Below are 15569 nucleotides of genomic sequence, written 5' to 3' on the forward strand. Positions count from 1 at the left end.
TAAATGTGCCTTAGAAAAAACATTTCTGATGTGCATCTTGAGACAATACAGTGGCACTGATATATTTTAAGAAATGTCAGTGCAAGTTACTTTCAGTTAAAGCTCAACCATGCATTTTAGTCTGGGACTAGGCTTAAGCCTTGTCTGTGAAACCGCGGGATACATGCACATGTTTCCCATTTTAGCTTTGCTTTATCAGATCATCAGATTACAAATTCCACAACCCATTCTGATTTCTGCTCTGAGGTTTCATCTTCCAGCTTGCTAAAGCAGAGTAGAAGCAAAAGGAGGCCGGTACCACAAATGCTAAGCACAGCAGCTAGTAAAAGCCAGCTCTGAAACCAATTAGGACTACCATACAGTCCACTGCTGCCACATCCACATCCCACGCTGCCAAATCTCCGTTCCTCTCTTTGAAAAACATGCTCTTCTGTTGAAGACTCAGCTGAAGTGTGGATCATAGCACAAAGGAATGAAGTCCTCAGAAAAATACAGCTGAGAAAATCTGTTCATAGCAGACAAAGAAGAGCAAGGCAATAAACAAAAAGTGAATTAGCCTTATTTTAAGGATTATTTGACAAGCTGTGTTTGATGTAACCAAAAATATTGTTTTTGTGTCAGTTTAAAGTCAGCATGATATGGCCTTCACTACTCCTTTTACTAAACAATCTGACATACAGTAATTTAGTGTAAAATATAAGTGCCAATGAAAAAATGTAGGAAGGAACTTGATTTTATCCATCATAATTGACAAGAACGTGAAACATGGGCATTTCATTTAAGAATGCATGGAATTAGCTGGTTAATAAGTAATAAAAAATAATATGAAGATAAGCGTTTATTTATAACAGATTATGACAATTTTGGCAATGTTGTATTATTTTGATTGTGAAATTAAAGCTCTCTAAGATAATGACATTGGTCAATCAAAAAACTTATATCGGTTAACCACAAGTAAAAACAGAAATATTGAAGATTATTTACAATTTAAAACAACTGTTTTCTATTTTAATATATTATAAACTGTAATTTATTCCTGTGATGGCAAAGCTGAATTTTCTGCAGTCATTTCTTCAGTCTTCAGTGTCACATTTAAAAACACAATATGTGGAAAGTGCTCAAATGGGCCCAATTTGGATGTCATGGCATCTTTAAACAGTGCTATCAGACATGTAATTCAAATAAATGTTGGCGATTAAAATCAAAGTATCACAAAAAGATTCTCAAGACAAAAGAGCATGTGTTTTTGTTTATGTTTAGGCTAGTATAAAGGTCTCTTGAACAAGCGAGCAGTCGGTGCTTCCTGATGAATCACAGGAGAGTTACACAGAGGGCTGATTTAAGCATGGAGAAATGTGCTGAGCTTCACTTCATGAAAGCCAAAACCAACAAATCACTAAAGAGAACCGCCTTCCCTGCCTTCACAGGGTACTTTCCCACTTCACCCGCTGAAGCACAGGTCTCGGCAGCATGTGTGCCTCATGGGCCCATGTCAGTACAGATAATACTCCACCAGAGATATTTAGATCTGACAACACTAGGATCACACAATAAAAGGCTCAAAATACATTAGGTGACATTAGTGACATTAGGTGATACCCAAAATGTATTCAAATAAAAAACAATTATTTTTAATTTTAATACTTTACTGTATTATAGACCAATTTCGAGCCAACGTCACAGTTACGTCACGGCGCTAGCTGGAGGCAAAACAAAGGGGAAACTGGAGGCGGCCAATACAAACCAGCACAGATTCGACTACATAATAAGGAGCTTAAATTGTTATTATTATTATTTTTAAATGTCATCTTGTTGGGTTGTTGGGTGCAAGAATCAATGAAAAATGAATATGCTGTATCTGGAATTTTTATTTCTAGAAAATATTCACATCGTTAAAATTGCACCGTAATGTCACTCTTTACATTGTCGTCTTCTTGGTGCTGGCTAGGTAGAACTGCGGATCGTACCACACAAGTCTTGTACGTGACCATTCATCACATAGTTCTAGGCATCTAAAGATTTATATGCCCTCAGTTTCTCTATCGGATAGGTGTAGAAGTCAGGTCACTCAACCGGAGGTAGCCTAGCGTTAACGTTAATCCTGTCAGATCGTCCATCATTGAGTGAGCCAATCTGGTTCCATCCGTTAAAATTAACTTTTGCAAATAACAATCGCAGTCCTGGACAGTGAGTGACCTTGCACATTAAGATCAAATCGGATTTTCTCCAGTCATTGTTAAAAAACAACTTAACAAAACTTGCATACTAACGTTAGGCAAGCGGCCAGAGGGATCGTTCTGCCACCACCTAAACTCCGCCCACAAAAAACGTCACCATGTTTACCAACTGAAAAGGGGTCTATTGGACATAAAAATACTCCCCTGGTGAGCATAAAGCCCAGGACACAACAAGCCGACTGTGTTGTCGCCTCTCATTGGGTGCGTCTCAGCCAAAATGCTGCGCTTGAACACACCAGAAGGACTACAGGCGACTGTCAACTAGCACGTGTTCTGCGCCTGCGTGTAAGGAAATATCTGTCTATATCAGCTGGTATCAATAGTCTATTTTTGTCATTCAAAAAGGGAAACCGAAAATAGGACTGCAGATATACAAACCCGAAAACAAAGCAGTTCTTGCTTACCATTTGGAATATCAGTCATTCTGATCACGTTCTTCATTATACCCAGCTCATGTTATTAAGAAAATATTTGTGTATTCGAATGCTCAGGTAAGATGATGCAAAATTTTAACAGACTTCTGTCTGTGCTTTCATGACTTCTTTGCTCGCTTTCATCATTTTCGCTTTTATTCCTGTGCACTGACTCATTCACTAAGCTGAACAGCCAATCAGAGTTCTCTCTCTTAGCGATGGCATGACGCCGATTTAACTTGCCGAATCGGCCAAAAAAATACCCAGTGGCGTTCGACTAAAGCCAAAGGTACGGAACATACAGAAGAAACTGAGCCAACCAACACTCAAAAACAGAATGAAGTTTTTGGCAGAATATGGGAAGTTGTGTGTGGAGTGATAAATCACAATGAAACATGAGTTGCATAGTGATGCTCCAGAGCGGTGTCTTCAAAAATCTGCTGAGAAATATAATAAAAAATGCATCTCTAGCAGTGAAGCATGGAGGAAGAGTGTCATTGTGTGTCGAGCCTTTTTAGCTGCTGGTATTGGTGAGCTACCAATTGGCTTGCTTCCCACAAATCTCCAAAGAGGAATAATCAGATGTTATTTTTCAACAAGACAATGTTCCTGCCCAAATTGCAAAGACAACCAAGAAGTGGATTGAGTTCATCAGGCTCATGTTTTAGCCTGGTCAGAGTAGGGCTGTCGCGATAACCGCAATATTGTAGTACCGCCGCGATAACCGTAATATTGTAGTACCGTGCTACTGACAGGCCAAGCGCAGTGGAATGCAAGTAACCGCAGCAACCGCGATATTCGCATGTTTTCTTTTTTCATAAGGCTATACCCTTCTTGCTTTGAACTTCGTGCCATGTGTATTGAATGTTAAATAAGTTAATAATGATAACAAGACTGTTTATCATGGTGATTTGTACAGAGGTTTCGTGGATTTCCACTTAAAACAGCACTATGCAGGATTTCTGTTTTTGTCAAACAGTGATCCCTAAAGTCTCTGTAGAGTACTTGTATTTAAAATTACTGTCGTTAATACAACTCACGCAGAGCATATCTGCACTAACGGCCTCTGCACTTCATAATAATAAAGTAGCCTAACGAGTTAGGCTTACCTGAGCCTAAATGCCAGATGACACCAATAAAGTGTATAATGTACATCGCATTATTTCGTAACAATGTCCGTTATGATGTTGTTAGACACCAGTGTTTCCCCTACAATGTATTCAGCAGCGGCGCAGCGCCGCCGCTGGATTTTCAGCGCCGCTACAAAATCTTTCAATGATCAGCAATATCACGACATTCACTTCATTGACTTACCTAAAAACACTGTCATGGCGACCGGAGGCGCTGCATGCGGTGGCTCTGAATCCCCTTTTTAACAAGGAGGAAAGAGCCACATATGGAAATATTTTCGATTAGACTAATGTCACGTTGCCATAAGGGGCCGTTCACATAGCACATTTTTGCGCGTGCTCGTTTTTTCAAGCACGCCTCTGTTCATGGTTGCATAGCAATGACAGACGCCACCGGAGAGCAAGTGCTTGTGGAAAGGAGAAAGCGGTATGAACTGCGCTCTCCATGAAGACGAGGAAGTATCACCTACTGCTCATAGTCCTGATAGTTAAAGTTAAATCATATTTAATTTTTCAGATGAGTCTACTAAACTTGTTGGTGTCCTTCAGAAATCATTCTAATATGATGATACGTGATGCTCTTTTTTTTTATTAATAAAAAGTTAAAAAGAACATCATGTAATAATATTACACTATATTAGGCTATTGTTTTTTCTGTATTTTTGATTAAATAAATGCAGGCTAGATGAGCATAAGACTTCTTGCAAAAACAAAAAAATACCCCCACAATATCATTCAATTACCAAAGCGCCTTAGAGATCTTCTATAAAAAGCCCAGAAAAATTAAGTGCTCACAGATTGGGTGTGGCCTTTCCCATTACGATAAAATTTTCAATAAATTGTAAATAATCTTTTTCTGGGTTGTGCCGTTTCATTTTTCCCCTAAACAATTTCTACACTGAAAAAAATTTGGAGTAGGATTTACTTGAAAAAAGCTAGGCAACTTTTTCCACTCAGAAAATGCTAGTAAATTTACAAAGATTTGCCAAGTAAAAACCTAAACATATTTATCAGTAGCTTTAATTACAAATCTTTAATTTAAAATTTACTTGGAATATGGAATTAAGTAAACTTTACTTAACCTAGTTAAGTGAAAGTAACAAAGAAAATAAGTAATTTTAACTTGGCTAGTAAAAGGTTATTAAATATCAATTTAGTTGAAATTTCCTTTACATTACATTTCATTCAAACAATTTTATTGAATTATACCAGTCATTTATAGTATGTGTTTTACTTAGAGTATCTAAGTAATTTATACTTCATCATGTCAGATGTTAAGCATAATGTGAATGCAAAGACCTCAATACTTGGTAGACAATACACAATGACGGTAACATTTGATGGATCGTTTTTGTGTTTGAATGTCATTTTGAGCAGAAAATTTACTCGAAATGCCACAAAATGGCAAGTTACTAAATCCTGACAACAAAACCAATGACAAAACAGTGTAAATACTGCTGGAAACCAGTGAAAAATGAACCTCATTAATTATTCAAGGTCCAGTGCATGATGGGAACCCCAGTGTCAGAAAAGTTGAGTAATTTTTACTTAATTTTATTGAGTTGATATTTACGCTTTCATTTCTACTCGCTTGAATTAAGTACTGATATGGAATTTACTTAGTTTTTTTTTATTCTTGCCTGAACTAACTTTTTCTTGTAAATTACATTGTTTTTTTTCAGTAGTATTTACCTTACCAAAAAATAATTTTTTACAGTGTACCAAGCTGAAAATGAACACAAAAGAAAACATGAACAATCCTGTCTAAAATTATAAAATGAAGGTTTCTGTTTGTGACTGCAGTTCAAGGTACGTGCTGCAATAATCATGCCTTGAATCAGTTGATGGTATGTCATATTTGTTTTTCTCAAAATGTCCATTTCTATCCACAAAACTTGCCAGAAGTCATGGTTTAAGGGGTTATTTAAAAAAAAAAAAATCTTCCAGGGTGCATGCCCCCGGACCCCACCACGCGCGGCTTGGTAACAACCTCGGGCACATAACAGCACCGCTGCTGGAAAAATTTGTAGGGGAAACACTGGACATGATTATTGCAATTTATAATAATAGTTTGCCAATTGCAAATCATTTATTTGCTAAGTGGATGCTTATTTATGTCCTGATAATTATGTGAGATATTGACAACTGTTCTCATGATAATCGCAGGAATCAACTTTAACAATGAAAGCCTGACTGAGTGGGACTCTTGTCCGGTTTCTCGCGCTGTCAGATTCTTGTTACCTTTTTCTAAACTCTACCGACCGCGCTTTCTTCGTTTTTTTCCGCCATTCTGAAAACGCAGGTCCGATGTTTACTCGTGTCTGACTCCTCGCTCGGTCAGTCTGCCGTTTCCTCTTTCTGTGTTCCTCAGACAATGCTTTTCTAGCTTTTTGCTTCGTATATGCCGGCTTTGCCATGGGATGATAGTTGTTCTTATAGCTAGCCGGATCCTGGATGGGGGCGTGTATGCAGATAATGTGTGCAGAGCCGTAAAGCAATTTGTTACATCGCGAGAGCTGAAATCACGCGATACTTCCTGACGGCGGTCCGCCGGCCCAAAGTTGCAAGTGCGGTTTTTCCACTCACAGGCACCAGAGGGGGGCGAGACGACCACCATTCAACCCGAAAAGAGTCATATAACCATTCCAATAACTCCGAAGCTGTTCAGTTAAGCTAAAAAAACTGCATAGTGCTGCTTTAAGCCTCCTAAACAGACATGAGCGCATGCGATTACCTGCGTCTGTCTTTGAGGTCAAGTCATATATTCATGAAAAGCTCCCCGTGTCCAAGGAACGCCAAATATTTGTCGTATCACCCTTTTAACGTTTAAGGGTATTTACCATGAATGGCGTCAGCATCAACAGCGCGAGGAAGCCGCGGGGAAAAAGTCACGCGTTGAATCAAAGCCATGGTCTCTATTAAATGAAGCATCAGGTTCAGCGTAATCCATGCGACGCATTGCTGGTCAGCTAAGCCTTGAAAAGTGGAGCTCAAAGTTACAAATAATTAATACCTTGTTTCATTAGCTAAATCTATATTTTAATAAATCAGTGTGTTTGAACGTGTTCGTTGAATGAACGGTTTAATGACTCACTCAAAGACAGTCCTTTGCCGTAACAATGCGCTGAGTGACAGCCTTTCAATGCGCAGAGACGCTGTTTAGTTTCGGTTACATTGGTTACTTAAAATGTCCTATTTTTTGTGCATGCTGACCACGTCGTAACACTTATTTATATAGCAACAAATAAATCAAAATTAATAAATAATTGAATAGCGATAATACCGCATATCGCGCTATAGAGCCACTCAAAATCAAACATTACAAAATACAAAAAAGTGGTGTGGTTCTTTTTTAGTCTCAGTCTCACGGTGCTGTGGAGGCATTTCAATCTCTGCTTAGACATATCAAGAACAACACGACATGAAGACAACAAGATGCCATAAAGACAGTCTTGGTGTGGTTTTAATAACACCAGCTAAGAGCAAAAAAACAAAAACCATAGCAGATGATATGCAATATTATTTAGAACTGTGTGTGCATCGTGTCAGCACATTTAATGTAATTTTTACATCTATTTATTCTGGAACTGCTGTATAATATCATATTCTATAATGAAAGGGTTTTGCTGCTTCTGTCAGTTTTTAAAGTCTGTTTGTTGACTCACCAAGCTAACATTTTTGAGTTACATCATAATTATACATTTGCAATATTACATTACACGCCGCGTTTAAGAAAGTGTAAGTGTGAGTCTTACATCATCGTAAAGGCATTGATTCGTTGAGATCACTCCTGCACTTGGAACCCCCATGAGAGGATGGAACAGATTTAAACTGTAAACACTCATTGGTTGTGAGTTGTGTGAGATCTCATGGCTGAATTGTTTTGTCTTTGCCAGATGACCCCAGTTCATTACTGTTGCTCTTGGTGTTCCCCATAGATACTGTAGAATAAATCAGGTCTGATCTGTATATCTTGGGGTGTATGGCCTAGTGCTTAAAAGTTGAGGCTAGTAAGCAAAAAGGTTGCAGGTTCAAATACCAAAAGGGGTTTTATGAACTATCAGCATCGTTGAACTGAGACACTTAACCCCAGGTTGCTCAAAGGTCCATGTTGCTTTGGATAGAAATTTCTGTCCTATAAGGAATTAGTTATAGGCTAAATTAATCACACTAACACTATTTAGCATACATTCATAAACTCGTTTAACACCTTAAAGGGATAGTTCATCTAAAAATAAAATTGTCACTATTTAGTGACATTCATCTTGTTGATTAAACTTATGACTTTCTTTGATTTACTGAAAAAAAAAAAGATTAATTTTGCACATCTATTATTTTCCATACAAGGAAAGTGTGTGGATATTTTTATTTAAAAAAATGTGGTATGGACCATAAAAAAATGCATTCAACTAAAGCAATATTGTATTCTAAGTCTCCTGCAGTTGGAAGCTTTATGTAATATATATATATATATATATATATATATATATATATATATATATATATATATATATAGATTGGTAATAATCAATTAGTCAACCATGTGACCCATTCACTTTCTTTGACATTCAGCAAAATATCTCTTTTTGTGTTATATGGATGAAAGTCAGTTATACGGGTTTGGAAGTCGCAATGAAACGGAAGTTGTGCAGATATTTTTTTTCGTATCTTGACGCATATCCGAGTGTAACAAAGTATCGAAAAAGAAAAATGTAGGGCAGGGAATTGGTTTTATGCATCGGTTGTTGATTGGATTTAAAAAGTGTGGGGCTTTGCACACGAAAGTGTAGACAGATGAACGGGGTTTAAGCAGAATAAATGATTGGAGAGGTCCTCCATACATCACCAGACAAAAGTCTGTCGTTTTCGCTGGAAGATACAATTACGTCATTTTGATGATACTTTTTTCTTTCTTTCTTTTTTTTCTAAAATTAAACATGCATGGATGAATGGTTCACATTATGATCAATAATACGCATTTGAGAGAATATGCAGGGCGAATTCCATTACAAGCAGACTCTAAATGTTTCCCACCTTGCAGCACGGACATCCGGCCTGGCAGGAGCTGAAGGTGGATGAGGTGATGAAGGAAGAGAAGGTCGGGGTCACGCTCACGTTTGGGAGAGCAGCAGCACAAGCCCCGCCCCCATGTGACGTCGACGACAACTCACCAACTGTCACCTGTAGGATCTTCTGGATTTGTGTCAACTCTTGCCTCAGCACCTGCTTTTGATGAAAACTAAAGGCGGGATGGTTCGAAGCCATGGTGAAGAGGAGCAAAAATTGCTCTCCCGTCTGGCCATCGTTAAGCTTAAGTCCGTAGTTATTAATGATGGTGTCGATGTGAGTGAGGGTGCGAAACAAAACTCCGGCCGCTACGCGGTTGTCCGAGCTGAGGAGCGCGAGCGAGACGAGCAGTTTGCTCCTCACCACCACATCCGTGATGTTGGCCAGGTTGGCGAGGTCAGCTGGGTTGTTGGCTTTGATTTCTGCATCCCTCAGAGAGTGGTAGTCTTTTCGGGCTAGGTCTTCCAAACACGAACCGAGGAAGCGCAGCTCAATGGGAACGCATAGATCCAAAAGGCCGCAGAAGAACTCAGCCCTCTGCGCCGAACTCAACACGGAGAACCAGCGGTAAACCTCCTCTCTCTGAACAAAGCATCTGTTCTCAACCATCTTAGACAGCACTTATAAAATGCATCAGATATTAAAAACAAAGTTCATACAGCAGTGGCCAATGTCCTTTACGAACTTTACAAACTTCCAAATCATTCACTGACGTAAACATCCATGAAGTTATAGGCAGTGGTCAGTCTGAGCGTCTCAGAACCCCTACAACAAGACATGCTACATGGTTTCCTTCGTGTTTTATATGCCAGCGATTGCATTATCTCATCAAAGCCATATCAAGTTGTTAAAGAAACAAATTGTGTTTACTGTAATCTCAGAAGCGGCGGCGCAGCCCCTCTGCCCGCCCGTGTCTCTCCTTTTTCGGCAAGCCCCCCTACGTGATCCCCACGTCAGCCAGTTATTCAATAGTCTCCAGGACACATTATAAAACAAGCACACTTCTTTCAGATCTTACAGTATTCGTAAGAACGATTCGTCCAGATGAAATTATCGGCACTGTTGTGCACGCGCAAAGGAACCGTCTTCGGGAAATAAACATTTTGTGTGGAAAACTCCCCGATTTTAACAGTTTGACTGGTCGAATGGACGTCAATATATCCGTATATTCCTTCCTCGGACGATGAAGTAGCGTTTGTTACAGTTTTTTTTTAAACGTGACACTTTACCCGCTGCTTTTGTTTGCACTTCACGCGAGTGAATTAATCAAGGGTTTCGTTGCCTATCATTATCCTGTCTTGAAGTCCAGTAAGGAAAACTGAGTGTAGTTCACTATCCTGAACTTCACGCAAACCCTGCCCACTACTGATTTTTATTGGATGAGCAGCTTGTCAGTCATCACATTATGCGCCGTGATTGGCCAAAACGCCATTCTCAAGCGCCTGCAGTCATTTTTGATGTGGACAGTAAAATATTGTATTATTTAAAGAGATAGGGTACATTCACTTAACATACATCCTTAACTGAATTTTAGACATAAGGTAAATTTATTAAAATTTTATAAAATACTATGAATTATTCCTGTGGTGGTCTTGTACAGGAAAACCCCTTTTCTGAAGTATGCCTTTGGATAGCCACTAGGGCCTATAGGCATATATTGGAAATCTCTGGTTTTGTCATTTAATGATGTCAACTTTCCCGAAGATGGCGCCAGTTGTATCAGGGCTCCACCAAGGACCAAGTCATAATATCCTCACCCACAGAGGTGGAAAGTAACGAATTACATTTACTCGCGGTACGTAATTGAGTAGTTTTTTTGTGTACTTCTACTTTTTAAAGTAGTTTTTAAAATCTGTACTTTTACTTTTACTTAAGTACGTTTTCTTTGAAGTATTGTACTTCGCTACATTTGAAATCATATCCTTTACTGAGTAAAAAATAATAATACAAGGGGGGGAAAAAATATCACACACTCCGGAAACGACTGAAGGGCGGGAGAACAAACGCGCAAAAAAGGTGATGCAGACCCAGCTGAAGCTGAAAGCTAAGCGCCAAGCGAATTGTGGCCAGTATGAAAAGTAGAAAAAAGCGTGGTTGTCCTCGAGGATAGATATCCGATTTGCAAAAAATGTGGACGCAAAGTAGCTGCAAAAAGAGGATTTAGGACACTATCCCTCCTGCAGATAAAGGTATGTCCCGATTTACGTGATGCAAAGGGAATCCCGAAATCCAGTCATGAAAATGGAATTCACTTAATGCAGATGTCACGTAAAACATGCAAAATAATGGATGGATGAATACATGGAAAGTAGAATAAATCCAATCGCGACATGGTCTGTGAATATTTAAGCTAAGCACAAAAATACTGCATGTAAATATATAACCCAATTTGTTCTGCTGAGCTGCGTTTGTCTACTAGGCTACATACTGAAGTACTCGTGACGTTCATGGTGTTTTCAGCGTCTCACAAACAATTTGAGGATATGAATACATGAACATTTCCAGAGCTGCTTCGAGAGAACGCCTAATGAGCATTTTCATAATTTCATTTGAGAAAAACCATTGTCAAATACACTTTGAAACAGGTCTTCACTACAACCCGTCAAAATAAAAGTTCGGTTTTACTAGGAGAAATTATGACAGAAATATATTACTATCGTAGCCTACTTCTCAAAATAATAATAATAACAACAATAATAATACATTTTATTTGAACATTATTTAAAGGAATATTTTTTTTTTTGTCCATGGTTTAATTTAGTAAATCTGTTTTTGCAGCGCTTCCCCAAAAAATAAAAAGACACAAGTTTAAATTTACATTTGATTACCACCGTTTTTGATAATATATTTGGATTAAATCATAAAAAGTAGGGGTGTAACGATACACAAAACTGACGGTTCGGTCTTCCCACGGTTTTGACGTCTCGGTTCGGTTCGGTTTAGAAAGCTAAAAAAAAAATTTAAACAGTGGTTTAATGAAAAAATGATGTCTTTGTCTTTAAATTAATTCAATTACAATTAAACGTTTTGCAAGGATTAAAAATCTGCTAATGCTGTAAACTATATAGGGAGCCGCACATTACTATAACTAGAAATGTTGGGCCCTATGAAAGAATATGAGATGGGCCCCCTACCCCACCCATTCCATTAATAAAATCGATCTCTGGGGGCCCCAAAAGTGTGTGGGCCCTTAGAATCGTCCTAACTCCCCACCCCCCCCCCCCCCCCCCCCCTTAGCGGCACCCCTGGTTAGGCTACAAAACTGAATTCGTTGTGTACACATTCCAGGCAGTGTTGCCAGATCTCGCGGGACAAAAAAAGCAACCAGGCCCGTGAAAACAAGCCCAAAACAAGCGACTTTTTCTCATAGACAGTAAAAGAGCTTTTTCTACGGAGCCCCCCTAGGTTCCTGGAAGAGAAAAATAAATAAACTGTGTGCACGGTTTTACAATCCGTGGTGACAGATAGTTTTAAACTGTGGGTACAGATTGTCAATTTACATCCATGTGGACAGATTGGTAAACTGTGCCTAGTTTTGTAAAACTGTGCACACGGTACAGTTTATTTTTCTTCTGTAATGAAGCTTGGCTGTCCATGTAGTGAAAAATGTTGGTACTGCGGCCAAATAAAATCTTACGGAAAGCTCATTTTTTGAGATATCAACCTAAAATTTGGAACACAACTTCTTCAGATTTTTGGCTTACATTTTCTGGCAGTTTTAAAGTAAAATATATTTTGTAATATATATATTTTATATAAAATATAAATAATTATATTTTTACACTATTCATTTTCATAAACTCAAACTTGTATAACTTTTTTTCTGTTTCACTTTCATCATTTCATAAAACTTCACTTCAACAATAATCTGGCAAATGTCTTCTTTAAAACAAGACCAACCATAGGTCTATATTCCAAAGCATTCTTGAATTACAACCATTTAAGTTTGAATAGTGATTTTCATGTCTATGCGAAAAAAGGGGGAGTGACCGTTAAAGGGTTAAACAATATTAAACTATAATATCTAGATCTATAATATCTAAACTATAATTTATATATAAAAACTCTCCTACAGTCCAGTCACCATCAGTCGCGACGGTCGCGACACGCACGTATTTTCATTTAAACGTCACACACTGACGTTTTCCTAACCAGAAAAAAAAACGATTGCCCTGCTCTGCCTCTGATTGGCTAGTACTCATTGCCATCTGGGTCAGAGCCAATTAGAAGCAGGACGTGGGTGGGAAAAAACTCTGTGTATAGGGAAAGGGGAGAGACAGAGGGAACAGGCAAGACAAACTCCTACGTTTAAATAACATATAGAAAATATCTGCTTGACAACGAGCTGAGAACAAGCCCAAATAAGCAACTACACTTTAGAAACAAGCCCAAAAAAGACGCGACCCGCGACTACCAATATATGTAAGCGACTTTACAGAAAAACAAGCCCAAAGTCGCTTATAATAAGCGGACTTGGCAACACTGATGGCAACACTGATTCCAGGTCCAATCAATGAGCCGAGCTGGGCGGGGCCGGGGTAGCTTGCAGGGCGGGGCGTGTTCGGTACGCCATGAGAGTATCGCCATTCGAATCGTGGGTTCTGTATCGCGGTTCTTCGGTTTGGTTCGAATATCGTTACACCCCTAATAAAAAGAAACATTAATTTTCTGAATAAAATACATTTCATAGGACAATATTATTCTTAAACATTTTAATAAATTATTAATGTTAAAAATAAGTTGTTAATCTAATTCATTATTAATTATCGAATTTAATTGATTATTAATTATCGAATTTAATTGATTAGACATGTTTTATTGAAATTTTAATAAACAAACAAATTATTTCAAGTTTGTTATAATAAAAGCATTTGTTCAACCCAAAAAAGTTCCTGTTTTCATTAATTTAACTGTCATTTTAACTGATGATAATAATAATAATACCCATAATTTAATAATACAGTTTATTTATTTAACAATTGATTAATACTGTAAACTGTGATATTTTCTGAGACGTTACCATACTGTGAAAATCTTATACCATTACAACCCTACACGGGAGGGTCCCCCACCCCACCCCCACCCCACCCCCGCTGTTAAAAAAGTAACTCAGTAACTTTTACTCTGAGTCAATTTTAAATGAGCTACTTTTTACTTTTACTTGAGTAGATTTTTAGACCGGTACTTTTACTTGTACTTAAGTAAAATTTCATTGAAGTAGTAGTACTTTTACTTGAGTAGAATATTTTATTACTCTTTCCACCTCTGCTCACCCAATCTAGTGGATTCTATATTTTCTTAAATACAGTAGTAAAGAAGTTAATCAAAGTTCTCCTAAGACAAGAATGGGTGTTGTTCAAAATTAATGTATAACTTTGATGAAAGGTTTTGAGCCACGTCAAATGTTGACTACCGTACTTTCCACTCTTTAGATTCTCAACCTTTTCTTTGTATACAACCTAGTACAATAGTAACGGTCACTATTTTATTATCCCTAGTGCCTTGTTGTTGTTTATTTTTAATTATATTTTTGTGTTTCAGATTTGGAGCACAATATTGCTTTATATCCTTGCTTCTACAATAAAAATCAATGATTTTGTATTTAAATAATTTAATTAAAATGAAAAATCTTCTTACAATATGCATCATAATTCTTATTCTAGATAAAAAGATGTACTTGCAGGGGTGCAACTATGGTCTGACAAGTGGAATGGCCAAAGTTGAGCATTAAGTGATGATTTGAAATATCCAGAAAACAAATTTTGATACCAAATGTTGTGATTTTTATTTTGAATTATATCACATTGTGATAATATGGCATCATAGGACAATTGGTCACATATCTACAAGTAACTGTAAGGGTGTCAATCAAGGGAGAAACCCAAAATGTGTATTTGTAGTCAGGCTTCCTGCAAAAGGTTTAGATTTTGTGGAACTGTCTGAATTTTGTGCAGAAACAGCATAAAAGTTAAAACTTTACAGTGAAACTAATATGGCTAGTCTCATAAAATTTTGGACCGTTTTGGACAAGCTGCTCAAAAAGTTGTTTCAGAGAAAAAAACTAATTGCACTACAAGCTTTGACTAACATTTTCTACATTCATGCTAAAACAATTAACCAGATACAGGACACATACTGTGGAGACAAAACATCTCAAAAAAGACAATAACATGACAACACTTAATGAATTGAATCTCAAAATCAACCAAGTCATTCATAAATTGCACATGAAGTTGTTGATCTTAAAGATCTTCATCACTGACAAACGATAAGATGCAGTTCAGACTAGTTTTCAATGGATTGGAGATAAATATTCCACGCTATCAATTGTTTTTGTACTTGCGTGTCGTGTTTGTGTCATGTTATAGTTTTATTTCTCCGAAAAGATTCAGTGCATGCATGAATGAACTAAACATAGTGTCACTGTTTATTCATCGGGCAACTTTTTAAATACAGCATACAAAATAGTTTTCTTTCTTTTTTTGAGTCCCCTCATACATTTTCATTGGATCTAAAATGTTTGTATTAGCAATTGTTTTACTCCTCAGAGATATTTATTTACTCTTTATATTTTAGCATATTAGTTGAGCAGAGTGAGTAGCAATTTAAGTTACAAAGAATGTCCACATTAACAAATTCTCGATTTGGTGAACTTTTATAGATTCACAAAAAGCATTGTCACTTGTTGCCATTATTTAATACTTTAGGTATTATAAACTATG

General features: G+C 37.5%; 2 protein-coding genes across 3 annotated transcripts in view; one reads left to right on the top strand and one right to left on the bottom strand.

Annotated features, from left to right (window-relative positions):
• Nucleotides 1–10204, bottom strand: part of zcchc14 (zinc finger, CCHC domain containing 14) — a 42868-nt gene extending 32664 nt beyond the window's left edge. The window contains exon 1 of the mRNA XM_077210422.1: nucleotides 8815–10204. Within this exon, the coding sequence (XP_077066537.1) occupies nucleotides 8815–9456 (642 nt within the window). The 5' untranslated portion in view covers nucleotides 9457–10204. The remainder of the gene's footprint in view (nucleotides 1–8814) is intronic.
• Nucleotides 9284–15569, top strand: part of jph3b (junctophilin 3b) — a 43894-nt gene continuing 37608 nt past the window's right edge. For both annotated transcript variants that reach the window (XM_077210426.1, XM_077210427.1), the window contains exon 1: nucleotides 9284–9414. The gene's annotated coding sequence lies outside the window, so the exon portion shown is untranslated. The remainder of the gene's footprint in view (nucleotides 9415–15569) is intronic.

The sequence above is a fragment of the Siphateles boraxobius genome, unplaced genomic scaffold, assembly GCF_051911475.1.
Source record: "Siphateles boraxobius isolate OS27281-9 unplaced genomic scaffold, OSU_SipBor_1 65, whole genome shotgun sequence".
NCBI classification, from domain to species: Eukaryota; Metazoa; Chordata; class Actinopteri; order Cypriniformes; family Leuciscidae; genus Siphateles; species Siphateles boraxobius.